Source organism: Acinonyx jubatus, chromosome B1 (assembly GCF_027475565.1).
Source record: "Acinonyx jubatus isolate Ajub_Pintada_27869175 chromosome B1, VMU_Ajub_asm_v1.0, whole genome shotgun sequence".
In the NCBI taxonomy this organism is placed as follows: domain Eukaryota; kingdom Metazoa; phylum Chordata; class Mammalia; order Carnivora; family Felidae; genus Acinonyx; species Acinonyx jubatus.
This window is the reverse complement of record NC_069382.1, coordinates 113,428,550-113,443,175: the sequence shown is the minus strand read 5'-3', so window position 1 is coordinate 113,443,175 and position 14,626 is coordinate 113,428,550. Positions and strand designations below refer to the sequence as shown.

Here is a 14,626-nt window from a genome sequence, read left to right as displayed (position 1 = left end):
ACATAAGAGGGCAAAGAAAAGCCATCAATCGGGTACCTTTTAAAAAAATTGATTTCAAATATATTACAACTTAATATTTATACCAAACCAATAAGCAATAAAGATCTTTCCAACTTGGGACATTTTTATGGGAACGAATTACAAACTAAAAGTTGTGGCTTTTTTTGTAAACAGCAAATTACAGTCATTATACAAATGGTCTTTTCTTACCTCACTCTGTTATAAAATTTATTTGTAAACTTTATAAACTGGGATATACATATAAGATGTTCTTATTAACATTGTCCAAAATAGTAAATGGGCCAGTTTGTCCCCTGGAAAAAAAAAATCAATGGGGAGGAATATCTGCTGGGGAGAGAGTGATAAACTGTTAGCCCTAATTCCAGCACTAACTACTATGTTTTCAGGAAAAATAAGGTAACTGCTTTTGGAATTACTCTTAGAGCGAGAATCTTAGAGTGAATAAATGGTTATGGAAAGATAGACTTTAACCTCAGCTCTGACACTAATGAGTTCCGTGTCAGTAGGCAAGCCATAGAATCCCCCATAATCATAAAAGGGGTGGTTGTTTCCAATGGAGGCAGCATAAACTAATGGCTAAGAATGCAGACTCTTCTCAGAGAGTCAGGGTCTCAAATCCTGGCTCCAGCTCTCTTGGCTGTAGCATGGTTGCTTTGAAGAATGACAGGAGATGGTGTAGAAGCACTACTAAGCCAGCACCTTGTCCATAGTAAATATTCAAGCATATTGTAAGGGATAAAGTATCACACTTGATGGCATTCTGAGGCAAAGTAAACAGAGCTGATTATAATCATTACTATTGTCTATATCCTATGAGAGTTTCCCTAGGAACATTCTTTTTTGCCAGCTGATGAGGAGATAAGAGTTGGGTTGTTGGTAGATTACCTGAAGAATCTGAGAAGGATGTTGAACTAGCATAATATTCTGTTTGGATAGTCCCTAAGGCATTGTTTTTTCCGTGAAACTCCCACCCCTAATAGCCCATTTTCCCCCAGTTAATCCTTCTCTTTAAATGCTTCCTTTGATTTATTTCAAGGCTACCAAAACATAAGTTCCTTCAAAGAAAGTTCACATTCCCCTGCTCCCTGAACATTTTCTTGAACTTTCTCTGCCTGTTCTTCTTCCATATGGTCAATCTCTTCAACCTATCCTACTCTTAACACTGTTAGGTTTTTCTTGAGATTGTTTTTCCCTGTTAAGTAATATCTATTACTTCTCTTCCGAAGCCCTAAAACTGTTTTTGAGCAAACTTACACTCATTAAAGAAATAAATCCTAACTACTTTTGAGTTGTATTTACTGTTTTTAATTAACAAAAGTCTTGCATAGCATCCCTACATATCTGCACCACTAAGAATGATTTTTAATGCTCCCAAACTGAAGCTAATGGTGTATTGGAGAGTATACTCTTCATAGAGAATTAAAAGTCCCTTGAAACATGTAAAAACGAGTTTTGCTGTGTATTTCTCTCAGACATTATAAAAGGTAGCGTCACTATATTTGGATCTTGGAAAGTTATAAGACATGGGTATGCGTTGAATAGTTTGCATGTTACTGTGAAATTTCCATAGACATTGCTTGGTTTTCCTGTTCTGTAAACAAGCTTTAAGTGTGGCGTACAACTGGACAAAGAATGGGACATCTGAGTGGCTCAGTTGGTTAAGTGTCGGACTCTTGATTTCAGCTTAGGTTATGATCTCACAAGTTCGTGAGCTTGGGCCCTGGGTGGGGTTCTGTGCTGACAGTGCAGAGCCTGCTTGGGATTCTCTCTCTCTCCCTCTCTCTCTGCCCCTTCCTCCCTCCCCCGCAAAATAAATAAATAAACATTAAAAAAAATTAGACAAAGAATAAATGGGTATTGCAACAGACAAGAGCACAGTGGTAAGAAGTGATAGGCAAAGTAGGAAAAGAATGGAGGATAGAATGATCTCAAGCTCATAGTCTGCCTGAAAAGCTTAAGTGAGACTTAGAATATTTTATATGCATTAGCTGATCTGATGTTCTCCATCTGTTACTAGCCCCTGGAGACTGACTGGCCATTAAATATGGAATGATGACTGGTGTAGCAGGTGTAGTGAAGTGGGAAGGTGTGGAGCAAATAAAACAAATCCATGGCATCTATAAGAAATGTTGACCCCCAGGAAATTTTAAAAGGTTGTGCATTGTGGTATTCATGACGTATGTGTGAGCGGTATGATGGCAAGTGTATTTCTCCTGAAAGCACTTCAATTACTTGCATATTGTTATGTCTTTAGAATTCCCAGGTCCTACACTATATAATTACTTAAAACTCAAAGAGAACTATGACTCGCTTTGACAAATTGCCCTTTACTGCAACTCATTGGCCCGATGTCAATGGGAATGGTGCCTGGGCTACACCCTTTGCTTAAATAATTCTCTAAACCTACTGCTGTGAGTCAGCTATTCTCTTCCTGTAAGTTTTCCTTGACACCGTTTGACATCTGCATCAAATTGAAGTTTCTTATTAGCACTTTTTAAGATTTCTAGCATTCCACCTGATGCATCTCTTTCCTACATTAAAACTGTCTCTGCTCAGTCCCTGTTTATTCCCTCTTCTATACCCTCCATTTTTCTGCAACTGCTTTTCTTAGTGCATCCAACACGCTCTCTCTTTTTGTTGACTCCATCCCTCCTTTGCATAATTTTTTCTCAAGCTCTCAAGATGGCTGGCAAGAAATTTGCAAAGGGTAATTTTCTAAAGAATTGTCAGTATTCTATGAGGGCAATTCTTCCCTTAGATATTAAATACAAGGGCACTGTACAAGAAAGGGTTTTTTAACCCTTTTTTTTTTCTTATCAACAATTTCTCCATGACCTTGATCCTTGGGTTAGGCTAGAGAGATTCTTTCGCTCATGAAACCTGCATCCAGTCCAACAGCAAATCCAGTTGGCTCCACCCCCAACATACCCTAAATCCAGCTGTCTCTCATGACCTCCACCTTACCTCGAAAATCTAAGCCACCTGTGGTTCTTGCCTGGATGCCCTTGTCTCTTCTCTACACAACAGCCTGGGTGAAATTTTTAAAACATGTTAGCTCATGCTACTCCTCCGCTCAAAAGCTCTCACCAACTCCATCTCTCTTTGAAAATAAAAGTACTTATCAAGTCAGTAAGGTTCTACACGATATGACCCACCTTCTTCTCTGACCTCATGTTCCAGCTCTCTCCCGTTACCCATCCCATCTGAGTCTCCCCCTCAGCTTCTTCCCAATGTCAGAATTTTGCCCATGCTCTTCTTCCTGGGCTGCCATTTCTCCAGAAATTTCCATTCCCAGAGCCTCACTTCACTCAGGTTTCTATTCATAGTTGACTCCTCTAAGAGATCTCCCTGACCACAGAATCTAAAATAGCACTGTCTTCCTCCGTTTCTTTACCCTGCTTCAATTTTCCTCATGGGGCTCATCCTCTGTCTCCTATAGTATTTACATAATTTTTATTTAATTATTGTACTGCCATAAAAAATAACTGGAGTGTAAAAACAATGAAAGGAGGAACTTTACTGGTTTGGATTTCTGCTTCTACCGTTGTGCCTACTAACCTGCCTGCCATATAGAAGGCACTGTCAGTAAGTGTGTGTTGAGTGAAGGGGTATAATTTGGGAATATCTTCTGTGTCCCAGGGCATCCTTTGCTCAGGTAATTTTCAGAAGTATCAATAGCAATTTTATTTCAGGAATTTGTTGATGTGCTTCTACAGCTTGGATAAATGCAGGGATGAGGAAACAAGTAATGCATAAAGCAGTGGAGGCAGCACCATAGCACACCCCCAAAAAGGTCAAACTGCAAGATATATGGAGGCCACATCACCAAACCAAACCTATTCTCAAGCACTGGCAATGCTTTAAATATGCTAGGTGTGTAAAAAAGAAACCCCAGTTGAGGCTAAGACCAAATGGTGAATTTCTAAACTTTACCAGTTTTACATTAAGGCAGTAATGCTTCAAATACCACTCACCCTCTAAAAGTAGATGGAATACACAGGTGGATTCTTCTCATGGGGAATGATGTGGGGGAGGGCTTTCTTCTTTCCTAGTTTAATGTGGAGTGTATAATAATCTTTGTCCCACTCTATCCCTCACTCACTCCTTTCATGTGCTGTGAATTATCCAGTTTTGTAGAATTTCAAATGAGATTCTTGAGTTCTGTTCCTTCCCCACCCTTCTTCTTTGGCACAAATTGCCAGAAGAAAGTGTGTCATTTCATTCTGCCCATCCATGCTATAAGTCTTACAGGGGCAGCTCCCATAGATAGAAATGACGTTGTCTGGTGTTGTCTGAGAATGGGCAACTTTCTGGTATCTTGCTCTGGAATCTGTCTCTTTCTAGTATCCTCTTGCCCACAGTACACATCACACTCTCTGATAACTTTACCAGCTTTAGGGTAATCTGTCATCTGCCTTTCTCTCTCAACTTTTTTTCTCAAATGGCCTGAATTTGGGGGTGGAGAAAAGTGCAATTGATTGTTTCCTTCCTCAAATCCTAGTGCTATGATAGGGCATTGTGTTTCTTGGCTAAAAAGGAAGTCTAGACAATTTGTCAGTTCTCAGAGCATCTCCCTGAGCTCAGTGGAAAAGAAAAATATTACCCATATGACTGTTATAGTCTAAAAATACACTGTAACTAGGAAATACAAATGTTCTCAATTTGAGGAAATGGATAACTATTTAAGAATAACTATTTAAGTGACTAATTAGAATAATGTGGGAGTTATTTCAGCAATGCTTGAGGTATCTTCAACTCTGAACTCTAGCTATGGGACTGTTTTAGTTTCATTATGCTGCCATAGCTACACTTAATCCATTCCACTGTCACAGAATGTTTATTTTCCACATTTCCAGCCCATTAACATCTCTAATACAACATGGGTTTTTACAACCACTCCCAGTCTCAAAATTGGTGAGTACTGTTTATCAAACACTTTTGACATCTCTGTTTAGGAAGCAGAGGAAAGACCTTCCCAGGAAGTGGATTTGGGCCAGGTAATTCAGTCTGTATCCATAGAGGGACAAAGATATTTTGTAGCTTCTTTGCACCATGAGGGGGATGAACCAATATCCTAAGCATGTTGGCATCTCTATTTTGGGAAATTGTAATCTGGAGAGATGATTATAGAAAATATGCTAGGTGGCTTCAAGCATTTTGAAGAAGTCTGCAGAGAGCCCTTGTTCCAAAATATTCCGGAATGCTAAGTAAGAATAAATGGGTACAAAGCCCAAGCTGGCCTATTTTAGTTTGATGAAAAAATAACTTTCGAACAATTGCATCTGTCTTGCCATGAATAAGCTGCCTTTAGTAATAGTAAACTGCCTTGGATCATCTCATGGTGATGTCATCCAAAGGATTCCTAACCCAACTGTAAAATCAGATCAAGTAAGCCCATTTGAACTCTGAGAATCTGATTCTATGAAAGTTTTTATCATAAGCAAAGCACAAAGAAATTTGAATTCCATTTTTGAAGGAAAAAATTTAATATATTTTATCTTATTATACATTTTCCCTAAATTACAAAGTCAATAGCTGCAAATATATTCTGCTACAAAGCTTTCTGTAAGAAATATCTCTATAAGAAAATACATCTCATTAACATTTCCTGTAAATAAATTACTTCAAATAATAATTTTGGGATGTACATAAGGGAAATAATGCAAAAACCAGATTGTATATGTAATTGCTATATAGGAAATGCTTGACTGAAATGTTCCATTTTTCACATTGCCAAGCTTATAGAAACCTGTTTGTACAGACATTGGTTCTTGGATAGATCAACTTATAATTTTTGTTTTAGCAGACATGTGGGGAAAATGTAAATCTTAATCACCCTAGTAAGTGTGTATGGGAAGCTGAAATTTTTAATAGATATGCAGACTCAGATTCAATTTCTACTGAGAAAACTTGAATTTGAGACTGCAGAAGGGGTTGAAGTAAAAGAAAATTAAGGAGTGACTTTCAGTCTATAAAAGAAAAGGTCAAAAGTAACAACTATAAGATAACATTTTTGCTTTATGCTCTAGACATAATATTTAGAACTGAGTAAAGTAAAAAAGTGATAAAATGGTTTCAAAGAATTTCGAGACTGTGGTTCCTATAGGTTAGCAATATGTAGATTTTACAAGTTATTCCATTTATATTTTTAATTTCAACGGCTGCAGAAAACGGAAACACTATCTTTGGCAAAAAACAGCTATTGCAGACAGAAACTGGTACGGAAATTTCAGATGGTGCCATTGGCAAGTTAGAAGCTTATCAAGGGCAATGGAACCTCACTATACTAATCTGCATTGGGAATCCATTTCATGAAACCTCCTATTATTTTAGGACCTCAAAAATATAAAATAAATACTCTGAGGTCAATTAGCAACCTACACAGAATTCATCTGCATAGTAAATATTGTGATAGCAAACCCCATGGAAAACTTCCATTTAGGTTGTGTGGCTTTGGGCTTCAAATATGGATAGTCAGTTTTGTGCTTCAGATGTACGATCAACATGTTGCCAAAACCTCAGTATTTGCCATTTTTTTCCATTTCCTTTGTGTACTTCTGTCCAGGGCAAATATAGATCAAGTTTCTATTATCAGCTTTAGCCAACTATACTCCAGCATGTGTAAAGAATAAATGCATTTATCAATCTAATTCTATCAAACATAGGGAATGCCAAAGCTTCAAAAAATAACAATTAGCATTGATTCTGTATTTTGGACACCTTGAAAATTTTTGCAAACTATGAAATTCTGCTCGGTACTATTCACAATTTATCAGGATAGTTTGGAAAATGAAATATATTCAGGGTAGGAATTACATACAATCAAGAAAGATACAATGTCATTCTTTTAGAATGTGAATGCACTCTTTTTGTCTTCTACTGGTTCTTATTAATTACTGATGCAACTAAATATTTGAAAAACGTAAATAAACAGTTTGAAGAAAAACAAGTTTGGTTTTTCCTAAAGACTTTCATAAAGGGCTTGCAATTATTTTGAAATTATTTGGAAAATACTGACTTTTTTTTCTTATCTACCAAGGCCTTTCACTGAGCAGTAGAAGTAGTGTTCCAAACTAAAAGGTGATTCTGTGTTGCAAATTAACTATGTTCCAGGACTTCATTTCCTATTTAACAACTCTTTTTACAGAAGAGCCTATTGTATGCCAAGGTATACAGGGACTATTTTGTTAAACTATAACTTTGAACTAGAAATATGGCTTTTAGGTTATTTCTATAGGCAATCACCAATCTGAAGGAAACCAATCCTCCAGCACAACCTAAACTCTGGGAAAGTCACATGGTATCCGTAATTTTCACTGTGTGCTTTTTTCAGTAATAGCCTCTTCACAAATGTGTACATTATTTACATAAACAAGTTGCATAATGGAAACACATTGGTTGTACTACATTTGTCACCCTTTCTAATCTGCTTATCCTCTTTTCCTTCTCCTCTCTCTCTGTGAGCTCTATATTCTTAATCACATTCCTTATTTTTTAGCCATTCTTCTGAGATCCAAATCCTATTTTCCACCATGCCGTAATGCATTAAATACACAGATTCACAGTCTGCTAGCATTGATTCTCCTCAGAGGTGATCATATTTTCTGACACACGTGGAGTCTGGCTTTGGAGGAGTAAGTGGCATCTTTCCATACTTTACATGACAGGCCCTTTGCGCAGTCACACCGCTGGAAAATTTCCAGCCCGTGAGAACCCTTCTTGCGCTGTTTGGTACAGACTTCCCCCTGATGGAGCACTGGTTTGCATATTTTGGTCCAGAAGTGACGAGCACAGCAAAACCCTTCAATGCAGTCTGACGATCGTAGGCAGGGGTCTCCTTCATGCCCTACAGAGATGATGGCCAAAAGATATTATCATCACACTTGAGAAAAAAGTTCTACTTGTCACTCAGAAGCACATAAGATATTTGTGCTTGTACTTCCTTCCATGAAGTTATCATTACAATGGAAAGTCTTGGATTCATATCAATCGGGTGTCTCTCTAATCATGTCAATCCATTATCATTCATTTTGATTATTTGCTCTCTGCATATCAAGTTCTATGAATAGCTAGGACTTTACTTTGGCATGGTCTGCTTTTAGATATTTCCCTGATCATGTCTGTTGTTTTTTTTTTTTTTTTTTAACTAGGTAAGTGAAAAATAAGTAAATAAAAAAAAAGTGCTTTCAAAGTAATTAATTTGATACCTTCCTGGAAATATAAATAAACTGATTCAAGGAGAAAGCTGAAATTCTCAGGAACTCCTACAACCATGTATCAATGTCTAGCCAGCAAACAGAAACTTAAACTATAAGGTGTTTAACGCAGAGAACCAGACATACAGGTAGTGAGTGGCAAGGCTAAGAAGCACCAGAGGATGGTAAAGCAACAGAGCAGGAAACCACTTCCACATATAGGCTGGAGGGTCCGAAGGAGAAGGTCATGTCAGAATCTGGAATTTGCAATCACTAGCTATGACTAGCATCCCAAGAGGCCCACCTGGCAGGCGCTGAAGCCCCAGGGAAATACAGTTCTGCCAGAAACATCACCTGAAGCAGGCTTAGCATGTTGGCTTTTTTCTTTCCCTGCTTCTCTCCCACAGCCAAACCCGCATGGCCAGAAGCCACCTGACAGGGAGCCTAGAACATGCAGTCTATAAAGAGCTGTGATACAGAGTGGAGTAGTGAAAGGGCAGACAGCCCCAAGGTCAACCAAGAACGCTTCATTAAAAACATATGGAAGAACAAATCTGGATATTTAACTCAGAAAAATGACTAAGTCAGCAAAGAGCAAACACACATATCACAGTTGGGTTGCCAATAAACTTCTCTGTAATTTTGCCAGATTGTAAATATTTTAGGCTTTTTTAGGCTATGTGGTATGTTACTCCTCAATTCTGCTACATATCAGAAAAGCAAATATAAGTAATGCCTAAATGAATAGGCAAGGCTGTGTTCCAATAAAACATTATTTACAACAAAAGGCAGCAGGACAGATTTGGCTCACAGGCCATGATGTGCCAATCCTGGTCTAAAGGATTATCTGTCGGCCCAGATATAACCAATCCCCCTCTGTGATATGGACACAACTCACTAGCCATTGTCATAAGAGTTCTTCCTAGTTGCACCAGAAAATTACACATAAGGGGTGCTTGGGTTGCTCAGTCAGTTAAGTGTCTGACTCATGATTTCTGCTCAGGTCATGATCTCATGGTTTTTGGGGCTGAGCCCCGCATGAGGCTCTGCGCTGACAGTGCAGAGCCTGCTTGGGATTCTCTCTCTCTCTCTCTCTCTCTCTCTCTCTCTGCCCTTCCTCCATTTATGGGCACACATGCATGCATTCTTTCTCTCTCTCTCTCTCTCTCTCTCTCTCTCAAAATAAACTTTAAAAAAGAAAAAAATTACACATAAAACTATATAAAAATATTAGTAAATTTGAAACTGTACTGTGACATAGATATCTGTTGGAATAATGAAGAATATTCATGTAATAACAGATGTATGTTAATTTGATGGAATAGAAATAGGAGATTGGGTAAAGGACGTAGGTCTTCAGAGAATTGTAGATAGAGGATAATTGAAGAGGAGTTGTCCATCTCCTTATCACTATCCATGTCAACAATAATATTCCAGGTCTAATAGGTCAGATACTTTATAGAATACTAGCTCCTCTGGGCATGCAAATGTGGGGAAATCGTTTTGTAGTCAAGAAATATGGGGAAATAGGGGTGTTTAAAAATTTAATCAGTTTTCCTCATTGCTGGACTTCTGACAGCCTTCGATATACCAATATTTATTATATAAAATTCTCAAAATGGGAATATGCATTATTGCAAACCCCTTTATTCAAAGAAGGTCTTAACAGAGTAATGCTCCACACTTGTTAAATGCGTCCTTTAAAAATAGACATGTTTCATGCCTTTAAATTTTTACTATTAGTATTTAAGTTTAATAATTTCATGTTTTCAAATTTTACTGTTAGTGATTAGGCTTCCCAAATATTTTGATACAAGTAAGGGGAATTTTATGACCATACACAATTCCACTAGAAACCAATTATTTTTGATAAGTTGGTTTATGAATAGTATAATATGTGGTTGTGTATTGAAATAAAATTTCTGTAAAGGTGAGAAAAAGGTATAAAAGACTAGGGATTTAATCATATGTCAGCAAACATTTAAAGGCAGGACTGTTTAGAAAATGGCATGATTGATCAGGGTGCTGTAGTTATTTTACTATGCATTTTCTAACAATTTAAGATCTCTTAGAAACCTGCAGGATCCTCATAATTAAGAATAAATTAAGAATTCAGTTAAAATTTTGCCATTAAAGTATCTTCCTTGTATTTTTTCTAAAATCAAAGCAATGAATTACCTATATTTTAATTTTACTTCTTTTAAAAACAAGAAAAAGTAAATGTACAACTACAGATAGCCTACCTTTTATATGTGACATCTTAGTGTGTGGTCTTCCTAGATTCTGCCATCCCAAGTCGTGGTTTGAGTAATGACCATGGTTTCGATCTCTGTGTCGAGTGCCATCCAGAGCTGGGATGTGAGGGGTTAAGATGCTCTCAGTGACAGGGATGCAGATGCCTGGAGATGGTAGGTAAGCAGTTAGACTTCTACAATTCTATAAAGTATGGCTCCTATCTAAGTATGATGCTGATATGAGGTATGAAGCTATATTCTGTCTCTCTCTCTCTCCTCTATTGAACCATTCATTTATTTACATAAAGATTAAATTGTATTATTTAATATGAAATAATATTAAATCGTTTGGTTTGAGCTGGGCTCCCTTCATTTGAATCTTGTCTCTCTCAAGACCAAATGACTGTGGGCAAAAATAGGAATTAAAACATTGCATTAAGTTATTGTGAATATGTGTGATGTGCTTACAATAGTGACTTAGCAAATATTAAATTAATATTAGCTATTAGTACTTTAAAAATGTCTGACCAGACATACACCTTCAGTATCCAGTTTCCTTTGTTCAATCAACAATATAATCCTAGTTTACATTGTAAACACCCTGAATGGTATGAGGCCTTTCTTCCCTTCACCTGACCACAGTACTTCCAATAGGACTCTGTCCAGAGGTCAGGAGCAAGTATAGGAAAAGGAGTATGATCATATTGTTTCACATGATTAAGTTTATGTTTATGATGACTGGCTATAATTATTTAATGATTTTATCATGTATTGTCTGTGATTCTTTATTTCATCATTAATGCTGAATTGTCTGCCTATAAATTCATGGAGATTGGGGGAAGTCATGCTTATGGAAAGGCTAGGGAATAGACTCCTGTGTTTCCTTTTGGAGGAACAAATCACTCCCTCCCTATAAGTGTGGTGCAGGGTGGAGCCTTTAAAAGAAGACACCTTGAATAGAAGAATTAAGGTATGACATGAATATGCAACTGGAAGAGGGACTCACCACTGTGTTGCTAAATCACAGCAGGTTCTTTGGTCTTTTGCATGTATTCACTCGTGTTTAGTGGAATAGAATATCTAGCTATTTATATACAACACTTCAACATGGCAAATCCTAGATCACCATAAATTGTATGATATACAAAGTGATCAGAGTCCAGGAAAACTAGGATTTGGAAGGTAATCCAAGTAATTGTACACATATCTAAACCATGATCCAATCCCTGCCAGTTTTGAAAGACTCCTTACATTTCAGGGGCTGGCTAAGGAGAATTTGGTCTAATTTGCTAAGCAGCTCTCACATAAAAAGAAAGAGGCCTATCAACATTGAACTAGATCTTACCATTATTACAGCGGGTACCAGGACAACACATGCCATCTCTGTGGCAGCGCTTCTTTTTTCTTCGACACACCATGCAGGCCGATGATCCTTGGTGGGGACTATGGCAGTATCTCCCAATTTCACATTCCTTATCACTGCTACAAGGGTAGGCCTGTCATAAAGTAGAACAACAACACCAAATGCAAAGTAGATTAGATCTTGTAACACTTAAAAAAACTTACTGCAACAAATCATAATGGGAAATAAATCACAATACGTTTCTCATCAAAGGAAACATGCCGTTGTAGTAATGTTCTGAGCATATATCCTACATAGTGACACTTTTTTGAGAACCTTATAAATACTGATTGTTGATTGTAACAAAGATAATGTTGATGCTATTCATATACTTTTGTTGACACAACTTTGGAATTGGAATTTAGATTTTGTGTTGATCAATGGAGTTTTAAGGGTAACTTTGAGAGCTCAGAAATAGTTGCAATTGTTAAATTTTTAAAAACATTTATTTATGTTTTAGAAAGATAGACAGAGCGTGAGCAGGGAATGGGCAGAGAGAGGGAGACACAGAATCTGAAGCAGGATCCAGGCTCTGAGCTGTCAGCACAGAGACTGACTCTGGGTTGGAACTTAAAAAGGGTGAGATCACAACCTGAGCAGAAGTCGGATGCTCAACCGACTGAGCCACCCAGGCACCCCAGTTGTAATTGTTATACTGCCACTGATTTAAGGCATAAATAAAACAGTCAGCCTAGCTATGCTGTTTTTTTATCCACGAAATTGGATGAGGGGGAGGTTAAAAAAAAAACAAAGGGTTGTGCTAGAAGCTAAAACATATCTTCTGCCCAGTTATAGAACAAATATATTAAGAGGGACTCCCTACAATTCCTGCCTATGAGGACCATGGCAGAGAACCACTTCCAGAACTGTTTGAGGTTATGAGCTGCTTGGCACAAGGAAATCAAGGAGCAGGGTCCTCATTCCAAATGTGGTGATGAACAGCAAGGGAGTTCCAAATGGTCAGAGAAATAAATGCTCAACTCCAATTGCAGCATGTTCTCAGGAAACAAAAAGGCAGACTCTTTACATACAAAAATAACCCTATGGGCTACTGCACCTTCAGTGCAGAAAGGACTCTGTTCCTACATTTCTCACCAAGGGAGGTACTTAAGCAGTGCCCCATATTATCTCCCAAAGTAAAAATATAATCTCCAGTTATGTATTCCTGGCCTCTTGGAAGTTTTTGGAACACTTAAATGTCTCTGTTTGCAGAGACTGAGTTGAGAAACAGCATTGTCACACCACACATCAAACTCCCTCATATTTTGAAGCATATTGACAGGGAGACTTATTTGTAAGTTGTTTTTCTTTTCTTTTTTGTAGTTCTTTTCTGTTTTCAGGGTCAGGCATGGTTATTTTTTTATTGAAAAATATAAAAAGTAAAAAAGAAGCCATGTAGTTGTTTTTAAGCACACATAAATGGTACAAATGTAAAATTTTTATGACTCTCAAATAAGTAGTGTGATTTGAGTGCTTTGCTAATGAAATGAGGTTTGATGACCCATGTCCGTGTGAGTGGTCTATTTCTTTTCCCTTGTCTTTCTTTCTCCCTCTCTTATACTCTCTTTCTCCCCCTGCTCTTTTCCTGCTAAGTGTGGCTACAGTCAATCCCCACGTATTTTCTGTTTAGATCTGATTCTCTTCATTTTGGCAGAGAAAATAAATGTGAAGCTGACATGAGAGTCTGAAAACTAGATGTTCTATGGGAAAAATTATAACTTCAGCATTATTACAATTTACCGTTTACCCTCAAGAGAAAATAGAAAAATCATGAATTTCAAGTTGAAACTGCTTTTGAAGGATTGAACAGTGGCCATGCTTGATGCCTACATTATAATTGGAGCCAGATAAAGCTATAAAGTGAATTTGCATATTGTTGTCCCATTCTGGATCTCCCTCATCAGGCTTAAGAGAGAATATGAATTAGGGTAAATTCAGAGTATTAGGCCATTTTTCAAAAATCCAAGACTGATGAAAACAAAACAAATGTCACTTCCCGCCTTGCCACACTCTCTCCCCGAAGCACTTTACTTCCTTCATATTTAAACCCATTAATTTTGATTGAAATACAATTCACATGTTTCTGATTCATTTACATTTATTTCATCAAATTGTTTTGCAAGAAACATTTGATGTCTTCCAAGTTTTTTTTTCCCTTCCTCAAAAATAGGACATGTTCTTTCAATGGAAATAAACATGTGCCACCTAAAACATCACGTGAAATTTACAACACAAGCAACAAATCTTCAAGGGATTCTGAATATAGAATAATATTTGATTCAATTACTAAAAAAAAAGTCTATATGGTAAAAAACGAGTTGTTTGCTAAAAGTAGCAGTTCATTTATGCAGAAAATTGTGGAAGGCACATCATTAACTTCCCATTCTCAGATGGTGGGAAATGGAAAATATTTGAAATGGAAAATATTTGATGCAGATGATATTGCAAAAAGTTAAATGTACAGTAGTCCTTTATTTGAATGGGGTCACAATAAAATTCTCACAAGTTTTTCAGAGGGAAACTCAGTTGTTCTAAGAGGTAAAATATACTGGAGGATGTGTAGTTTTATTATGCATGTATATTACACCTATATATATTATATATAAGTTGGCTTTAAATAGAAATGACACAGGCAGAAAACCATGCGGAATTTTTTGTGATAAAAGATTATCATTAATGTGATGTTGCACTTGAAATGGAATCCCAGAACATAACATTAAGAGCAATTCTTTGACAATTAAAATAAAATTTTAGTAATTGAAATTCAAGGTTAT

At 37.1% G+C, this 14,626-nt stretch overlaps 1 protein-coding gene across 1 annotated transcript in view; it reads right to left on the bottom strand.

The window, feature by feature from the left end:
* Nucleotides 1–5,488: 5,488 nt before the first annotated feature.
* DKK2 (dickkopf WNT signaling pathway inhibitor 2) overlaps nt 5,489–14,626 on the bottom strand; it is a 101,754-nt gene continuing 92,616 nt past the window's right edge. The window contains exons 2-4 of the mRNA XM_015082530.3: nt 11,796–11,946; nt 10,460–10,615; nt 5,489–7,867 (exon numbers count right to left, since the gene is read on the bottom strand). Coding sequence (XP_014938016.1) covers nt 7,617–7,867; nt 10,460–10,615; nt 11,796–11,946 — 558 coding nt within the window. The 3' untranslated portion in view covers nt 5,489–7,616. The remainder of the gene's footprint in view (nt 7,868–10,459; nt 10,616–11,795; nt 11,947–14,626) is intronic.